Genomic DNA, 15,594 nt, shown 5'->3' with positions numbered 1-15,594 from the left:
GTCAAAATGATGAGAGGACATAGCACACTGGCATTTTATCAAGGAAGAGAAGAAATACTCAGTCCTCTCATACATCCAGTGGCTGGATGTTTGTCAGCAGTTATACGTTTCTTTACTATGTAAACTTTACATCCTACTTGGCTAGTTTTCTCTCGAAGTTTCCCTTTACAGTACTAGGATTGAAATGTATTTTCAGGCTAGAATAACATGATGGTTATAGAATCAGACCTGATCTACTTGACACTCAAGTCTATTTAAAGAGATAACCCCAACCCCCACCTCTATCAACCCCCTTCTGAATAAACCAGGTGATAGCTGAAATTTGATTTTTAAAAACTTGGCACTTTCTAAGACTAAATAGTCTCCATGCTTTTAAAGGACTGAATAACTTGCCTGTATTATTTATGTCTACTGAGTCAAAAATACCTACAAGAAACATCACACCATTTTAACAAAACACTCCATATTTATTGTGTAAGAGTTACATAAAGCCTAGTCAAGTGCTAATTTACATGATTCTCTAGGGACAAGAAAGAGATTACCACTGAAAGTATTTCACCCAAGAATTAATAAGATGAAAGATCAAAAGCTGTTATCTAACAAGAAAGGACACTCTAACTAACAGAATTCAAGAAAGCACACTCCAACTAACAGAATTCAATCCAGAGAACCACCTAGTATGAGTAAAATGAACTGTTACATTGTAACTTAACTGTCTTGCAGGTTCATACAAAGTGTGATCCAAATCGAAATAACAGAATATTTTCCTTTTACAACTTATGGAGCATGATCCAAATGGAAATAATACATTCTCATAACTATAAAGGACTTTCAAGAGATTCTTTGATAGTTTACACCTGCATGACCAGTATTTGTTTAAATATAACTTAAGGCTAAATTTTTTCCAAAGGGTTATGCCCATTAATTAATATATAAAACCCTCAGAATATAGAAGAGATGAAATTAAAACACCCTCTAAAAACTTCTAGTGCATAATTGCTAAAATATGTTTCATCACCCAAATATATTACATGCTGATGCAGCAAGAAGCCTTGTTACAGCTGTAAAGTTGTGAATTTCTATCCTTTTCAGAAGGGTATATTTCCAACCCAAAAAAATAGATGAGGTGACAGAAATGACTTAAACAAAATAACTTACTATTCTGTTTTAAAAGTCATGACCAATAATAACATTATTTTAAAAAATTGTTAGCACTTGCAAAAGAAGTTTAAACTACTACTAAGTGCAAATTTGGAAGTTAACAATTTTATTACATAACTTTAGTCCTACAAGTAACAAATAAATTATAACCCATTTGCTAACTCACACACAACCCTGCAATGAAAGACACCCACAACAAATTAATGACGTGTATTTCAAAGTAATAATTGCATGTGAACCCATTCATGTCTACACATGATGTCACTACCAACAGTGCTTAACACTTCTCCAGTCTAATGCTGTCATTAGCTGACATATCTTATTGAAGCAGTCACTCACACAGTTTCTATGACTGAAACAGACCCCCACTAAGCCCTGAACTTGACACACTGTTACACATGCAGACAAATCTATTTTCAACTGACTTTTTCTGATCTATACCGCGCTAAGCACATTCCACTCTTACTAGCTAATCACAAGAAATTGATCAGTACCAAGTAATCATAAAAATGAGTGATTGCATCATTAAAATCAGTAGAAGAATTTCTCATTGTTTAGTATTAGTTGGCAATGTGTGGCACAAGTATTATACTTACACCAGAAAAACATGCCTCTGTTAGCATTCTACAAGTTACTTGGTACCTAATCATGTAAAATCTACAAGCTCACACTCTTCATGAATCAAATGTTTGACCAATCCCAATCAAAGTTAAAAAATTCCCACGATATCAGTGGTTTGGAAATTACTATCAGTTAATGAAAAAAAAAAATCTTGTGCATCTATTTGTAGTTGATGATCATCAGTTATCATTGATTACATTTAAATATTCAGTGCTTTGCTTCTATTGATTTTTCTGTTGATAGGAAATCATTACCTATATTATATATATATATATAATGAAACTATTTCTAACATCCAAAGTTAAACAGATAATTACAAAAATTAAAATTTAGATCAAGGACAACAATCATCAAATTATAGCCTCTCCCTAAATTTGATTACTTGAACATTTGATGAAGAGCACTAACTCCATTGGAAACAACAAAACTTTTCATGGAGCAAACTAACTCTCAAGGTAGATAGAATATCATATCAGAAAACCACTTTCACTTAAACTGATGTTGATAGATTGTCAATTACTATTACCCACACATATTGGCTACCTGACCCTTAAGTTGTTGCTATCACTAAGAAACAATGACACCAAAATTTCCAGCTGTCCACATTACAAAGTGTTGCATTTAAGTCAGCCAAATAATTATGGCTACAGCAAGGGCTAGAGAACAGTGCAGATTCAAACCCATAGAGGTGGTGAGAATGCATCTGAGAAGCAAACTACAATGACTATAAATTTGAATTAAGTAATGCCACACTGTTGCAAGCTTAAGATCCCAACTATGTTACATTCTTGCAGAAATAATAGGATGCTTCATCATAAGGCATCTACTTGAACCATACGCCGTCCCACATAAACTCTGAAAAATAAAACATGCCGAAAAAATCAAGCAAAGTTTTTGCTTTATATTTGTTAATTTTTCCACAATTGTTTACCTATAGTGATTAAGATCATAAAGCCCCTGGTAGATAGTATTAAACTTCACTGTGAGGTGTGGAGAGTGGGGAGTGCATGAGCTTCATTAAGAGTAGAAACAGGGAGGGAGGGCATCTGGAGTTATCACTTCGGCATACTTTATGGAGGGCTTAAGGAGCCTTGCCCCCCAAGGTGGTCCAAAGGTGTGCTCTCCCTGGAAATTTGGAAATTCTTTAGTTATAGAAATGGAATTTCCTTAATTTTAAGAAAAACTAGGAAGCCTCATCTGCCAAAAAGTTACTATTATTTTACATACAAAAATCTCCAACATAATTGATATGATGTATTTTAATAGCGAAGGCAAAGTACGCAAATTCAAACATGTTCTCTTGAAGGGCTCAGATCTTTTCTCAACAACTTTGTTCTAACCTTAATATCCTTAACATAACCTTACCCGATTCCAAATGCAATCAGATGAGATAATAAAACAGCAGGTACAACAACATAGAAATTAATGTTCATTAATTCTGCGCTGTGGAAAGAAAACATAACACTAGAAATATTTTATCTTAATTAATCAATTCATTATAAACAAATTTCATATTGATTTGTCATCCACTACCAAGCAGAGTCTGTCAAGAAATATACAATTTTATTCAAAAGAACAACTTGGTTTAACAATATACATACTTATTGCCTTAAAAAGTAATGTACAGTCTGTCACTATAGTAGAAAGATATTTGATCCCCCAATAAATTATAAGGGGGAATAGGAATAGCTAGGAATTTCAATGAATTTCGTCGATAGGTGTTTGCATTACTTTTGCACAATACTGTAGTCTCTTCTGTTATTGCATGAGAAGCCACTGCATTTTTGTATTTTATCTAAATGAATAACCACACCCATTTTTCTAGGTCTATAGTTAAGTTGGCATGTATATATTAACTAACGCATGGTTAAGAGGCCAAAAAAGCATTTTTTACTCTGTCTTCCTAGATATCCCCTCTTACAAAAAGCCAATTCTTGACTACCATAACAATTTTCTCTAAAAACAGCAGCTGATGACAGAGGTACTTAATGTGGCTCAGCCATATTTTCTGAATTAAGAGTCAAATGGTTTGTTACCTTCTCATGACTTTAGTGCCTCTGATACTCAATTTTGCCCTACGTGGCTTCGATTTACATCTGGGATGTTGCATCTTCCATTCCCTTATTTAATCAAACAAACCAACAGATTATGCAGGCATAACACAGACACAGGAACAGTCAGAAATGAATCCTACGTACCATGGAAACTCACCAATTTGGGTATCACTTATTCCTAAAGTTTTTTATCATCAGCTTTGTATGTGATTGTTTAAAGAGTTCACAAGTGTTATAATAGAATTGGTCCATGCTTTTTGCTGTGCACATATTGAGGTATGACACACTGGAAGTTTGATGAGCACTCAAGAAGCAAGAATTGCACTTTCCCGCTTATCTGTCAAAGTTTCCAAAGAACCAGTTACCACTCCTCATATGGATTGTGAATTCAATCTCTGATTATACTAACAGACACCTACTTCTGTGGTTGCACTTCAATTCTGCTTGACCACTCCCAAATCCAATCTGTGTTTTGCTCTTGTGGAAGGATTGGATCACCCTATGATCAATTAACATGAATATGTTTTTTACTGGCTGTTTAACTGTTAGTATAACATCAGTTCAAGGATTTATATGTGATTCGTCCTTCAATAAAGATCGAGGCTTAGAAAAAAAGTGATCATCATAAAAACAGTAATATCTAACACCTCTAGCAATCACAATCTTATTAGTCTATATGGGTTCAATTGCTTTATGGCCTCGTAATACAAAAAAGGTTTTTTGACGAAGCTTCTATTTCATTACAATGCGGAAAATCTGACGGTATTGTCAAAAATGCCTTACATACTGTGTCAAAATTATATCTTATTTCGTCCAAAGTGATTTTTCTCCTGTAAATCCAAATAATGAGTGACATCGCGTTTAGAATTTTAAACACAGGTACATGTTTATGTGACACGAACGTGAGGAATGGTACAGACCTCTCATGTGAATCTTTATCGCGACTACATTGCTAAGGTCCAAAATAATCATAGCGATTGAAACCAAATTCACCCCCGTTTAGTAATACCACTTTAAACGTCTTAAATTAACTCAGTCAATCTTTCCCTAGAACAAAAAGTGGTTTTGTAACGATGATCGCAAGCTCAAAATCAATATGTGAATGAGCTGAAGATCAGTAATATCGTACAAACATGCATGAGACGACAACAATTCCACGTACCGTCCGTAGGTTCCCTTGAGGACATTGCTCCCTTGGTGAACCAGACGGGCTTTTTTCGCCACTAAAAAAGTTGAGTAAAAAAATAACAGTTATCATAACCTTGCCTAAGGCAAACATGCTTAAGGTTAACAACCTCTACGTCAAACGAACTATGTGCCGATGAGATGATGCCCATCTCTCTGTAAAAAGTAGAACATTCAGATCCTGCACCTTGAGCTTTGTTTCGACAATTGTTCCTGTACCGCTTCAGCAAGAAGATCTTCCATCGCCCCATCTTCCGAAATAACTGGAGAATGCTGAGCTCCATTGCCATTTCTAAACGAGCCATCGAGCTTTACCCAAGAGCCTTTAAAATATAGACAGTCAAGATTAGGAACGCCGACATATGATGTCGATGTTATGACGCAGTCCTAACTTGCGTTCGTTAAAACGCATTATACGTTGAGAATCCTTACCATTCAAAGACTCAGTGGAGCTATGACTGCCACCATTGACATTATTTGCCATAGTTTTTAACTCATAGAATAAACCTGTATATGCAACAACAAATACGACCGAAAAAGCCACAGGAATCTTCCCCAAGACGACCTTAAACTCTGCCTTTGTTTTGATGGCTAACCTGAAACTGTTCGGTCTATATTTACATTCTCTTTGATTAGCCAATGAAAAGGCCCATTTATTGTCACATGACTAAAGCCGGCGCAACAGCAATCGGAAGTAGATTTCCCTGGGTACGTCATGTATGGGAAATTATTATATGTGAAGTATAGGACATAATATACATGATATGTTCAGAGAAATGCGCGCGCCATGATTGGTCAGAACGAGTTCTGTATATTTCCATAAAGCACGCACCTTACGTCACATGAGCGCACTGTTGAGATATAATGCACGTAGCCTACGTCATCGGTACGAACGCGCTCAATTCACGATACATTTTATAAAAGAAATAAGAATACTTGTTCCTCGAGCATTGTTGAGTTATATAAGCACTTAGGAATTTTTGGGAACTCTTTGGTATCTTGAAAAGTTTGGTGAAATTCCGTTGTTAATCAGTATCCTTTTCTAATGAAATTACTTAGAATTTAACGAAGAGTAGTAGAGATCGAAAATGATGACGGTTCATGTAGGAGGTGAGATGGCAATTTCACAGGATTTTCACGGGAGGGATGAGAGGATTTCGCGTTCCCATGTAATAGCACCCCCCACCCCTTCACCCCCTCTTCTCCATCAAGCGTCACGAAAGTTACTATGCATTGAAGTAGTAAATTCATCCATTAATGCTACATGCCATCTACAAGCATTTTATTTTCCTTAAAGTGTGAATATTTGCACCCCAATCGAAGTGCAGGCAGATTTGGATACCATTTTCGCCGTAAGTCTAAGCTAGTGAACGCTAAACTGTATGTTTACTTGTTGTCATGCAAGGACGAAGCACAAAGACGTGAACTCAGTCCACAAGAATGTGTTTAAACACTCTTAAGTAAAATTCTTTGATGGTGTGCGAAGAGACCGAAACGGTAACTCCAGATTCCCAGGGGAAAGCATTTCTGCAAACTGAAAATGAATAAAAGTCAATCGTGGAAGGATATTGCACCTGAAGGTGAGAAAGTGGCTGATGTAGGGCGAACAAGTTCGCAGCCACCGCATACACCACAAGCCACGACAAATGAGCACAGTTTTGCTGCGGTAAATTCATCTTCAAAGTCAAGCATGGATGAAATGCGACGAAGGATTGTTCAACTTAACAAGGAATTGGAACAAGAGAGAACCCTTGTAAAAAATCTGAGAAGAGACAAGGTATTGGAGGTCAGACAAGCACGAGACGAAGAACAGCGAAAAGCGATCGCCATGCAAACCGAATTAAGGTCGAAACTTCACAAAGAAAAGGTAAATGAGCTAACGGCTTTGAAAGAACAAGTTCGTAAAGAAAAAGAGAAGGAAATATTGCTGATAATAAGACAAAAGGATGAGATTTTAAGAACTGCTCAACAAGCTTGGGCAAAGGAGAAAGACGAACTTAAATCGAAGATTCGTAATGAACTTCGTGGCGAAACGCGGGAAGACAGCAAACGTGAATTTGAAAAGGAACGCTGTAGAATGGAGCAGGAAATTGCAGATCTCTATCGACAGAAACGTGACTTGGAAGAAACACTTAAGCTTGTTCAGGATGCTGATAAAAGAAAAATAGAAGATATTCGAAGAATACACCACGAACATGAAGCAGAACTAGATAAATTCAAGAGAAATTCATGGCAAGAGAGCAGACAGCAGGTAAGTTATTGCCAAAGTTCAATTTATATTTATATTTGCCTCCCTTTAAATTTATATTGTGAGATTTCCGGGCTTGAATTCTTTGTTTTGCTGAATGATGCCGACACTTAAGACATCAATGACCCCCATATTTTGGATTGTGAGTTCCGCTTGTAACTGTTTCGTTAACTAGACTAAAAGGATAATGTTCCGCTTGACATCGTTTGTTTACACGTGAAGATAATTCAAGCTTGTGTCCCGTTGCTGTTTTATCCAGCTTGGAGTTTATTTGAGGAAGTGATTTTTAATTGCTTGTATGATATATTGTGAGTATAAATTATTCAAATCCTGTTTTTAAAATAGACAAAGATAAGGTGTTTTAAATTTATTTGAATTTTGAGCTAATTCAAACACACCTGACAGGAATTAAGTAAAAACTATTAACTGAGTCGCTATCTTCATTTCTTCAAAGGTTAGAGATTTTTTTGATATTTTTTCCCAACAAATAATTTTCCATCATGTCAATAATTCAAATACATGAAACTGTGTTACACGCATTTTGAAGGAGAGCAGAGAAGTGTTCGATTTCAAAACAGATATCACTTTACATGTACATTTCATGGATGCTGTTATCCAGTTTTGTTTTGTTTTGATTTTCCTTTTAATTTTAGACATAGGGTAAAGTCTTTTGATTATTTCATAAATAGTAAGTAAGTATTGTGTTTTTGTATCAATGGTAAATATACCAAGAAAAAAACTAAACTTCAAGAAAGAAAATGGGAGTGTTCCATTTCTGAGCACTTTTGATATGGTTTTGTATGGGCATATCAAGGGTATAAATTCATGGTAAGTGTCATTGATTAGTCCAGGAGCTATGAATAACCGGTTGCATGAATGGGTAAATAGCCATATAATCTTAGCTTGCTATTCACACATTGCTTCCACTCAAAGAGCTCAAACATGAGTCATCATCATGCTAAAACAACATACATATAAATTTGTTATAGTGTAAGGTTAGCTGGAATGGACTGACACTGCACCCCAGATGAGACATTGACTCATCAGAACTTGGACAACCAAATATCCAAGAAGTAATCTGACATCAGATATTAACTATCTTGCAGATGGCAGAAATTCGTCAGTTGCTTAACATAATTGAACAACTTGAAAAGAAGCTTGGATTAGAAGCTGGGTATTCCATGAGACTTAGACTGGAAAAGGACAACTTAAATGACTTGTTAAAAAAATCCACAACATTTGATACTTGGGACAGAATGATGTCAAGTGGGAAAAGTGAGCAGGCAACCCCTCCAGGAACTCCTGTATGTATCTCTTGTTCCTTTACTTTTTCCTTTTTCCTTTTTATGTTTTTGAAGGGTATTTGTTTATTGGCCCCAAACCCATTAACTAGTTTTTGTTCAAGAAATGATTAAATTTCTCTGAAAATGGATCTAACAGGTACAGCTGGAACATTTGACCCTTGTCTCTTGATTAACAACTTGCACAGCATGCAGTTTTGTGTCATGAAATATAAGTGTTAACAATCAAAATTTTGTATGATAAAAAAATCTGGGCACAAGTTAGTTATTTACAACAAGCCTGTCCTTCAATATACTCAAGAATCATTAAGCAAGCTTCATCAAATTTCTATGTTTGTCAGTGAATTTTACATTTATCTTTGTCTTGAAAGTTTTAAAAGACAGACATGGTTCAGTTATTTTTACCTGACTTGGAATGCTTGACTCCTGTGCATTAATTTTACCAATGAGTGAAATTGAGGGAGGTTTTCCTGCAGTCTGGACAGTGTCATTGATTAAATTCATATATAAATAAAACATGAACTTTAGAGAATTGTTTGTTCAAGAAAGGAAACCACAAAATTTCATCATTAATTCATTTTAATATATGCAAACAAAAAGCATTTGCTTGGAGTTATCTGGAGTGACTGTAAATGTTATCTGACGATATTTATAATCGTGATAACAGAAGTCTTAAAAAATGGTACAGAATATCCTAGATTTTTTTAATTAGAACACTCTGTTGTTTGTCAAAAAAATATCAAATGTGTATAGCTGAAGTCTTTCTATTGACTCACAAATTGAAATGTTAATGTTAACTTGCATGCTCACCCTACACCACTTATAACTTTATCCTTAGGATTCTAAAGGCAGCAGTCAAGAATTTAGAATGCTGCAAAGAAAGAATGTGGAACTTAGTTCTTTGGTTCGCAAATTGGATGAAAAAAATCAACAACTGGCTACTAGAAATGCTGAATTGGTAAGTTTTAAACACCAGTCAAATTATGACTTGTCATGTGTGAACAACCTGCTTCTAGATCTGTCAACATCTATTCTTTCTAGATTCTGAACTTTTCCTCCATAGAAAAATGGCTCACTATGCTAATTAAATAGTATATAGTAAATCTGAAGAAATTATTGTAAGTTAGTGGGTACACATACATTTGTTAGCTTCTTCATGTTATGAAAACATTAGCAAAACAGTGCAAGAATTATAATAAGGTTTGATAAAGAGTAAGACATAAATTGACTTTCTGTAGTTACAAGATTGACTCACATCAATGTTATAAAATATTGTTATCCCAAGGAAATTTCTTACTATAGAATATAATTTATTTGGTTACATTCTATTTATTTTTGCAATAGAGGTATTAGGATTCATGTTTCAAATACATGTAATTCTTGGGATTATGATTTTTTTAGGAATGTATCAAAGGAAATAATAACATTACTGTGTAATAAGATGCTCTGACATGAAGAGATCAGCCAATTATGGTTGAAATCCAAACCATTTTTGAGTTAATTTTTGAGATCTTCTTGAATTCACATAGTGTGCCACAAGAGAGGCTAGATATGATTGACTTAGTCTAAATTTGCAAATGATGTGTGGTGTCCTTCTTGGAGAAAAATCAAGATCTATAGCTAACAATATGCTTGATGCCAAATACTATCAAATAATATTTGATATTAAAAGGATTAAATGTTATGCCAAACTTAATTTTCAGAATAGGGTTCCTGATAGAACAGAGTAAAAACTATCCAGAAATTTTCCTTCCGTTCTTTTAGTGTAGTATTTAATTGACTATGACTTAACAAAATGAAGGGCTTGTCCAAGGTGGTGCTCTCACTGTATTTTCCAAAGGAGCCATTAGCATTCAGCTGGTATTTATCTGGCAACTACAAATATAAAACCACTGAACCAAACTACTAAAGCCAAATTATCTTTTTATACCCTCCTCCTCCTCCTCCTCCCCCCCCTCCTCCTCCTCCTCTCCCCCCCCCCCCCAATCAACCGATGCAGCACCACAGTTTCTTTGTATCCTTACAACTTCTATTACAATTAATATGATCACCTAGAACTCACTGATCCAAATGCTGGAAGCAAGCATTTAATCATTAATTGCTTAATTGTGTGAGATAACATGATCAGCTAATTTTGGTTTGATGACCTCAGTAACAGAACTGCTTGGCACAGTTAAGTTTCTCACACAAGATGTCAAGAATTTCTTGATATTAGTAAGATTTACAAACAGTTGTCAAAAGGTAATTAAATATTTTCTCAATGAAGGTACAGTAGTCTTCTAAATATGAATTTATCACTGCTTAATATCTGTACGTTGTTAGCTGGCTGAGTTGGAGAAACTTGAAAAGGACAATCGAGAAAAAAACAGAAAGCTTGAAAGGAAGAATACAGATTTAGCACAAACAAACAAGAGGCTTGAAAGTCGGAACAAACTGTTACTTGATGAAGTTAACTCTTGGGTAAGTTGTTTATATCAAGAGTGAAATACAGTCTATGTTCCATTTGCTCAGTTGAAAGTTGAATCAATTAAGTTCAAATATATGTGACATAAATTCACTTTTACTTATCAAAATAATAGTCTATTAACTCCTCAGAACTGATTTTTAATTGTCCCTTCTAGCTGCTACACATTTCTTTGTAAATTAGTTGTTAGAATTTGGTGTTAGAACAAGTTAAAAATTTCTACCTGACAAGTTTGAGTATTCTCATTACCTGTCTATTGATAGTGTAAGGATATTTTAAGGAGAAGTTTCATGTTAGTCACTTGTGGGAGTTAAAAGAAAGCATACTTAGTGACAAGTTCAGTGGTAATTTAAGGAATCATTGACAGAATTAGTATCATTTATGCTGCATTGTTGTGGTGAGTAGAGAAGTATAACCAAGTTCTAATGGGTCACTATTTATAGTCTCGAAAGTTTGTATACTTTAGCAATATATTATTTTTTATGACGCTTTAATTGTGTCATTTGACTTGAAAACCTGATTCTTTCCTTATTCATTGTCATGCCACAGAAAAAGACTTTAACCAAAAAGAAGGAGAATACTGTAAAACGAAGGGGACCTGCAAATAAAGAGGTAAATGAGGCTTTAATGTGCATGCATTACTTATACACACTGCAGTCACTGTGGTACTATGTTTCCAGTACATAAATAACTTTTAGTCTGAGATAGACATGTAGACATTTTAACCATGTGAAAGTTAAACATTATGCATTTATAAAATTGGTAATGGAAACTGGCGTCTACATTAGACAACTGTGCATAATACTATGGCAAAAATGAAAATGTTAAAACATCATTTGCATGTTCTCAGAGATGTGGGATGAGTGTGGCAAAGGGCTCATACGTAACACATGATTAGGGCCAAGATTATTACTTGATGTGTGAATTTTGCCTGACCCATGAATATTTTTTTTCATTTACATTTCCCTGAAACCTTGTACGAAAGTAGCAAGATTTGAAGTTTTTCCTTTTATAAGCAGGATGCTTGAAGTTTGGGAACTTTTAACGCATTTAAAGCAAATTCAGTTTTTGCATTGTGTAGTGCTAACAGAGTTGACAGTATTACCCACTTGTAATTACATGTACCAATGACTTGACAAGGGCAAGAAGCTGACAAAGCAGCAAAATGAGTGCGCATGCTAGTAACACATGATAAGTGATATGTATGCAGAGGAATGGGAACAGCAACATAGTGTTACTGTAACACTATAAGGCAAAATGGCAGCATGTTTAAAAATTCTCTTGATTGTTTGTTTTCATTTTGCGGGGAGAAGCTTAAACCTAAACAGATAAGGTTGCCGTTTTCAAGAGAATTTCCGAGGAACCTCCTCCATCACATATCTCACTCATCAAAAAAAGATCTTGCAGTGACAGGTGCAAATTTAGCAACTTAAGTAGAACATCCATAACATGGCTATAAAGTTTGCGGCACCTGTTATCCCTTTAGCGCTTCTTGACGTCTTGCCTCTTTATTGGGCAAAACCCCTAGAGAAAAAAATTTCTTTTCTTGGCAGAAAAACCAGCATCAGTTTGTTTGCAGAGGAAGAATAGTAGCCCCAAACAATCAAATGGCTCAAATAGCAGAGCATGCAGCGTACTCATTTTGCTGCTGTGTGTAAGCAGCCCATATGCATCTTGCATAACAAACAGTTTCATTCAGGAAAAATAAGATCTAACTTGAGTTTACTTTCTAATGGATGAAAACAACATGTGCAGATAGAGGTACATTTGATTCAATGATTACAATTGGTATTTCCATCAAAAGGATGAGCTTGGTGAGTTAAAGGCCCAAGTAAGAGAGCAGACAAGAACTATTGCAGACCTGAAGCAAAGCATGATGGAAAAAGACCGAAGGATTGAGCTCCTAAGAGGCAGAAAGAAAAAAAGCAAGCAGCAACCAGTAAGTCTATCATAAGAAATCAAACAGGTTGTACACATTAAGCTGTTAGGTTTATGAAACTTCAGGTAAAATGGTGACCATTGCACTCAACAAGTCAATTCTTTTCAGGTTAGCCTCATGTCACAACCCACAGATCTTTTCCCAGTGGCTGATGACGATACCTTATCAGTTCATTCTGACTTTAGTGAAGCTTCAGAAATGGTTAGTGCAGTGTTGTGCAGAAATAGTTTTTTTTTTCCTGAATTAAATGTCTCCCTGTACTTATCATTTTCTGTAACTTGTTATCCATAATTATTTTTCTCGCATTTGTTTTTATTGTATTGACAAATTTAATGAGGCAATGTAAATATTATTCCTACTGGGCAATAAGGTGTGAAATGATAATATAACATTGTGTGATTTACATAAAAATAACTGTTGGACAGAACTCAAACATTTTAATGTATTGATAGCAGACCAAGGTAATGCATGTGTGCTATTATCATTTTGATAATTGTGTTTTTTACAACTTAATTCCTCAAGTATCTGTGTGCTGGTTCAGGGTTGAATACCTGTCAAGAAAACAATTTTCTAGCACAAGACAAAACATTCCTTTGTCTCTAAAACATATCTGCAAAGTCGAACCTAACCAATATATGTAATTATGTTATTACTTGTACTAGTAATAAGGTGCTCTGTAAAAATAATTTATTTTGAAAATATCATGCAAAAGAGAATCTTAAAATATTAGTTGAGTTATGGTTATTTTCCACATTCTGTGCCTATAACACCTACACACATGCTCACACATGTAAGGCATTATTATCTACATTTGTTTCTTGTCAATCCATCCAATGAATTCAGTGCAATTCCATTTGATTTTGTTGCAGCTGTTAAGACATTGTAAGTGAGTTTCACAGCACCAAACAAAATTTATAGACGAGTAGCTCTCTTAATTTTGTTTTGATTGTAGATCATTTGAAATATTATGCAATTATACAATTTTTATGAATCCTAAAACCTTCATATGGATCAGAAAACTGCATCATATGGCTCAAATCATACCCATATTTAAGCTATGAACTTAAAGGGCTTTGTTTGGTATAGACCTTTCTCAGTTCAATACCATTATGCAACTTGTACTTTTTATTGAAGTAAGTGATCTTGAGGTGGCATTTTTTTCCTGAGTTCCTAGTTAACTGCTTTTAAATACAAAATAAAATGATTAATATTTTTCTCAATTGTTTTCAGTCATCTAGTGAAGATGTTGACAGCAAAAGAATAAAAAAGCTTGCAAAAGAGCTTTTAGCTTTAGAGCGAGCTTATGCCCTTCTCCAAGCTCAAGTAAGCAGTGCAGTGGATGTTGAAAGGGATGAGATGGTATGTTCATTTGGTTCAGGTATCACATTTTACACTTTTTTAAGTATGGCTCCTCATTATAATAGAACAATTAATGTTTCAAAGTCTCTTATTTTTTTGAGAACTTCCCTTTTTTTGCATGATTGTAAAACTTATAAGCTATACTTGGCTTTGAAGCCCTTCTGCAATACTCCATAATCTTAGTAGTGAAGTAAATTTAAAACTCTGTAGCTGTAATTATCATAACCAGACAGATCCCAAAGATATGTTTAACATTATCAATATTTAAGATTTCAAGTATCTCCTACCAAAACAGTGTTCGTTTTTTATACAGGCAAAACAGCAGCTCCAGTCAGACTTGCTTGAAAGTCAAACAAGAATTCATGAACTTGAGAGAATGATAGACAGTGGACAGGTGAAGTACCATGCTTTCTGATTGTGATAGGTGTATAATGGAGTGCTGTTGCTCGACCTTAAACTCAATTTTGTGTGAAGACACTAGTGACATGTCCGTTGGAGATCAGGGCCAGGTTGTTTTAAGCTGAAGATAACCCAGTGTTCGTGTGAAATTTGATTTCAGATCTGAGAGTTTTAAAAAAATTTTTTAGTTCAATTTTTTTGTCAACAATTTGATTTTTGGATGCTCTAAAAAGAATAGAGAAAATTACCCGGAAAAAGACTCTTGAATAGAGAAATAAAGTAACCTGGATTAAAATTTGACCCTGGCTTAGCGCTAATCGGCCTTCGAACAACTGGGCCCACGTTGTTGCTGCATAACAACTATTTTAACAGGTAGCAGATTACGTTGTATGACAATAATAATGATAGTTATCATTTTTAATGTAACAGCAAGGCTTTATATAATCAAGGGTAGTAGTTACATAGATTTTGTCATATTCACCTACACTAGAATTTGTTTATAGGGTTCTGGATTACAAGAAATATCCAATCTTCAAGAAGATAACAAGGCTTTGTATCAAAAGGTATCGTTAGTCAACTTTACATTAGTATTTTTGTGGTACCTGGATTTATTTTGCTGTTGTTGATATAAATGTTCTTGACTAGCCGACATCACGCGACATGTACGATCTTTCGACAAATTAAACAATATTTCTATTGAACACATTCCTGACTTAGTTCTTTTGTCCTATGTTATAGCTGGTGGCAGCAGAACAAGCCCGAGATAAGGCACAAAGTGAGCTGGATAAATACTCCGAGGTAATTAAAAGGACGTTAATTACAGCCTCAATTCAGCTCTCGTGTTTGTCTTTAATCTCAGTGTT

The 15,594-nt window shown here is 34.9% G+C and overlaps 2 protein-coding genes across 4 annotated transcripts in view; one reads left to right on the top strand and one right to left on the bottom strand.

Moving 5' to 3' along the window:
- Positions 1 to 446: 446 nt before the first annotated feature.
- On the bottom strand, positions 447 to 5,618 carry LOC131770328 (BCL2/adenovirus E1B 19 kDa protein-interacting protein 3-like). Its single transcript, XM_059086039.2, has 7 exons — positions 5,454 to 5,618; positions 5,209 to 5,344; positions 4,999 to 5,059; positions 4,256 to 4,335; positions 3,819 to 3,902; positions 3,148 to 3,225; positions 447 to 2,637 (listed from the first exon to the last, which is right to left on the bottom strand). The coding sequence occupies exons 1-7, from the start codon at positions 5,503 to 5,505 to the stop codon at positions 2,595 to 2,597; spliced, it is 534 nt and encodes a 177-aa protein (XP_058942022.1). The 5' UTR covers positions 5,506 to 5,618; the 3' UTR covers positions 447 to 2,594.
- A 344-nt stretch (positions 5,619 to 5,962) lies between these two features.
- The window catches only part of LOC131770278 (golgin subfamily B member 1), a 50,007-nt gene continuing 40,375 nt past the window's right edge, over positions 5,963 to 15,594 (top strand). Inside the window, exons 1-12 of one of the 3 annotated variants that reach the window (XM_059085989.2) lie at positions 5,963 to 6,053; positions 6,345 to 7,272; positions 8,376 to 8,573; positions 9,409 to 9,528; positions 10,893 to 11,030; positions 11,584 to 11,646; positions 12,839 to 12,973; positions 13,082 to 13,174; positions 14,204 to 14,332; positions 14,646 to 14,726; positions 15,235 to 15,294; positions 15,470 to 15,529. In XM_059085989.2, the coding sequence (XP_058941972.2) occupies positions 6,562 to 7,272; positions 8,376 to 8,573; positions 9,409 to 9,528; positions 10,893 to 11,030; positions 11,584 to 11,646; positions 12,839 to 12,973; positions 13,082 to 13,174; positions 14,204 to 14,332; positions 14,646 to 14,726; positions 15,235 to 15,294; positions 15,470 to 15,529 (1,788 nt within the window). In that variant the 5' untranslated portion in view covers positions 5,963 to 6,053; positions 6,345 to 6,561. Of the gene's footprint in view, positions 6,054 to 6,237; positions 7,273 to 8,375; positions 8,574 to 9,208; positions 9,253 to 9,408; positions 9,529 to 10,892; positions 11,031 to 11,583; positions 11,647 to 12,838; positions 12,974 to 13,081; positions 13,175 to 14,203; positions 14,333 to 14,645; positions 14,727 to 15,234; positions 15,295 to 15,469; positions 15,530 to 15,594 lie in introns of those variants that run through there. The other 2 variants (XM_059085991.2, XM_066166143.1) reach the window with 2 other exon arrangements.

This window comes from Pocillopora verrucosa, chromosome 1, assembly GCF_036669915.1.
Source record: "Pocillopora verrucosa isolate sample1 chromosome 1, ASM3666991v2, whole genome shotgun sequence".
In the NCBI taxonomy this organism is placed as follows: Eukaryota; Metazoa; Cnidaria; class Anthozoa; order Scleractinia; family Pocilloporidae; genus Pocillopora; species Pocillopora verrucosa.
The sequence above is the reverse complement of the archived record's forward strand: the minus strand, read 5'-3'. Positions and strand labels throughout refer to the sequence as shown.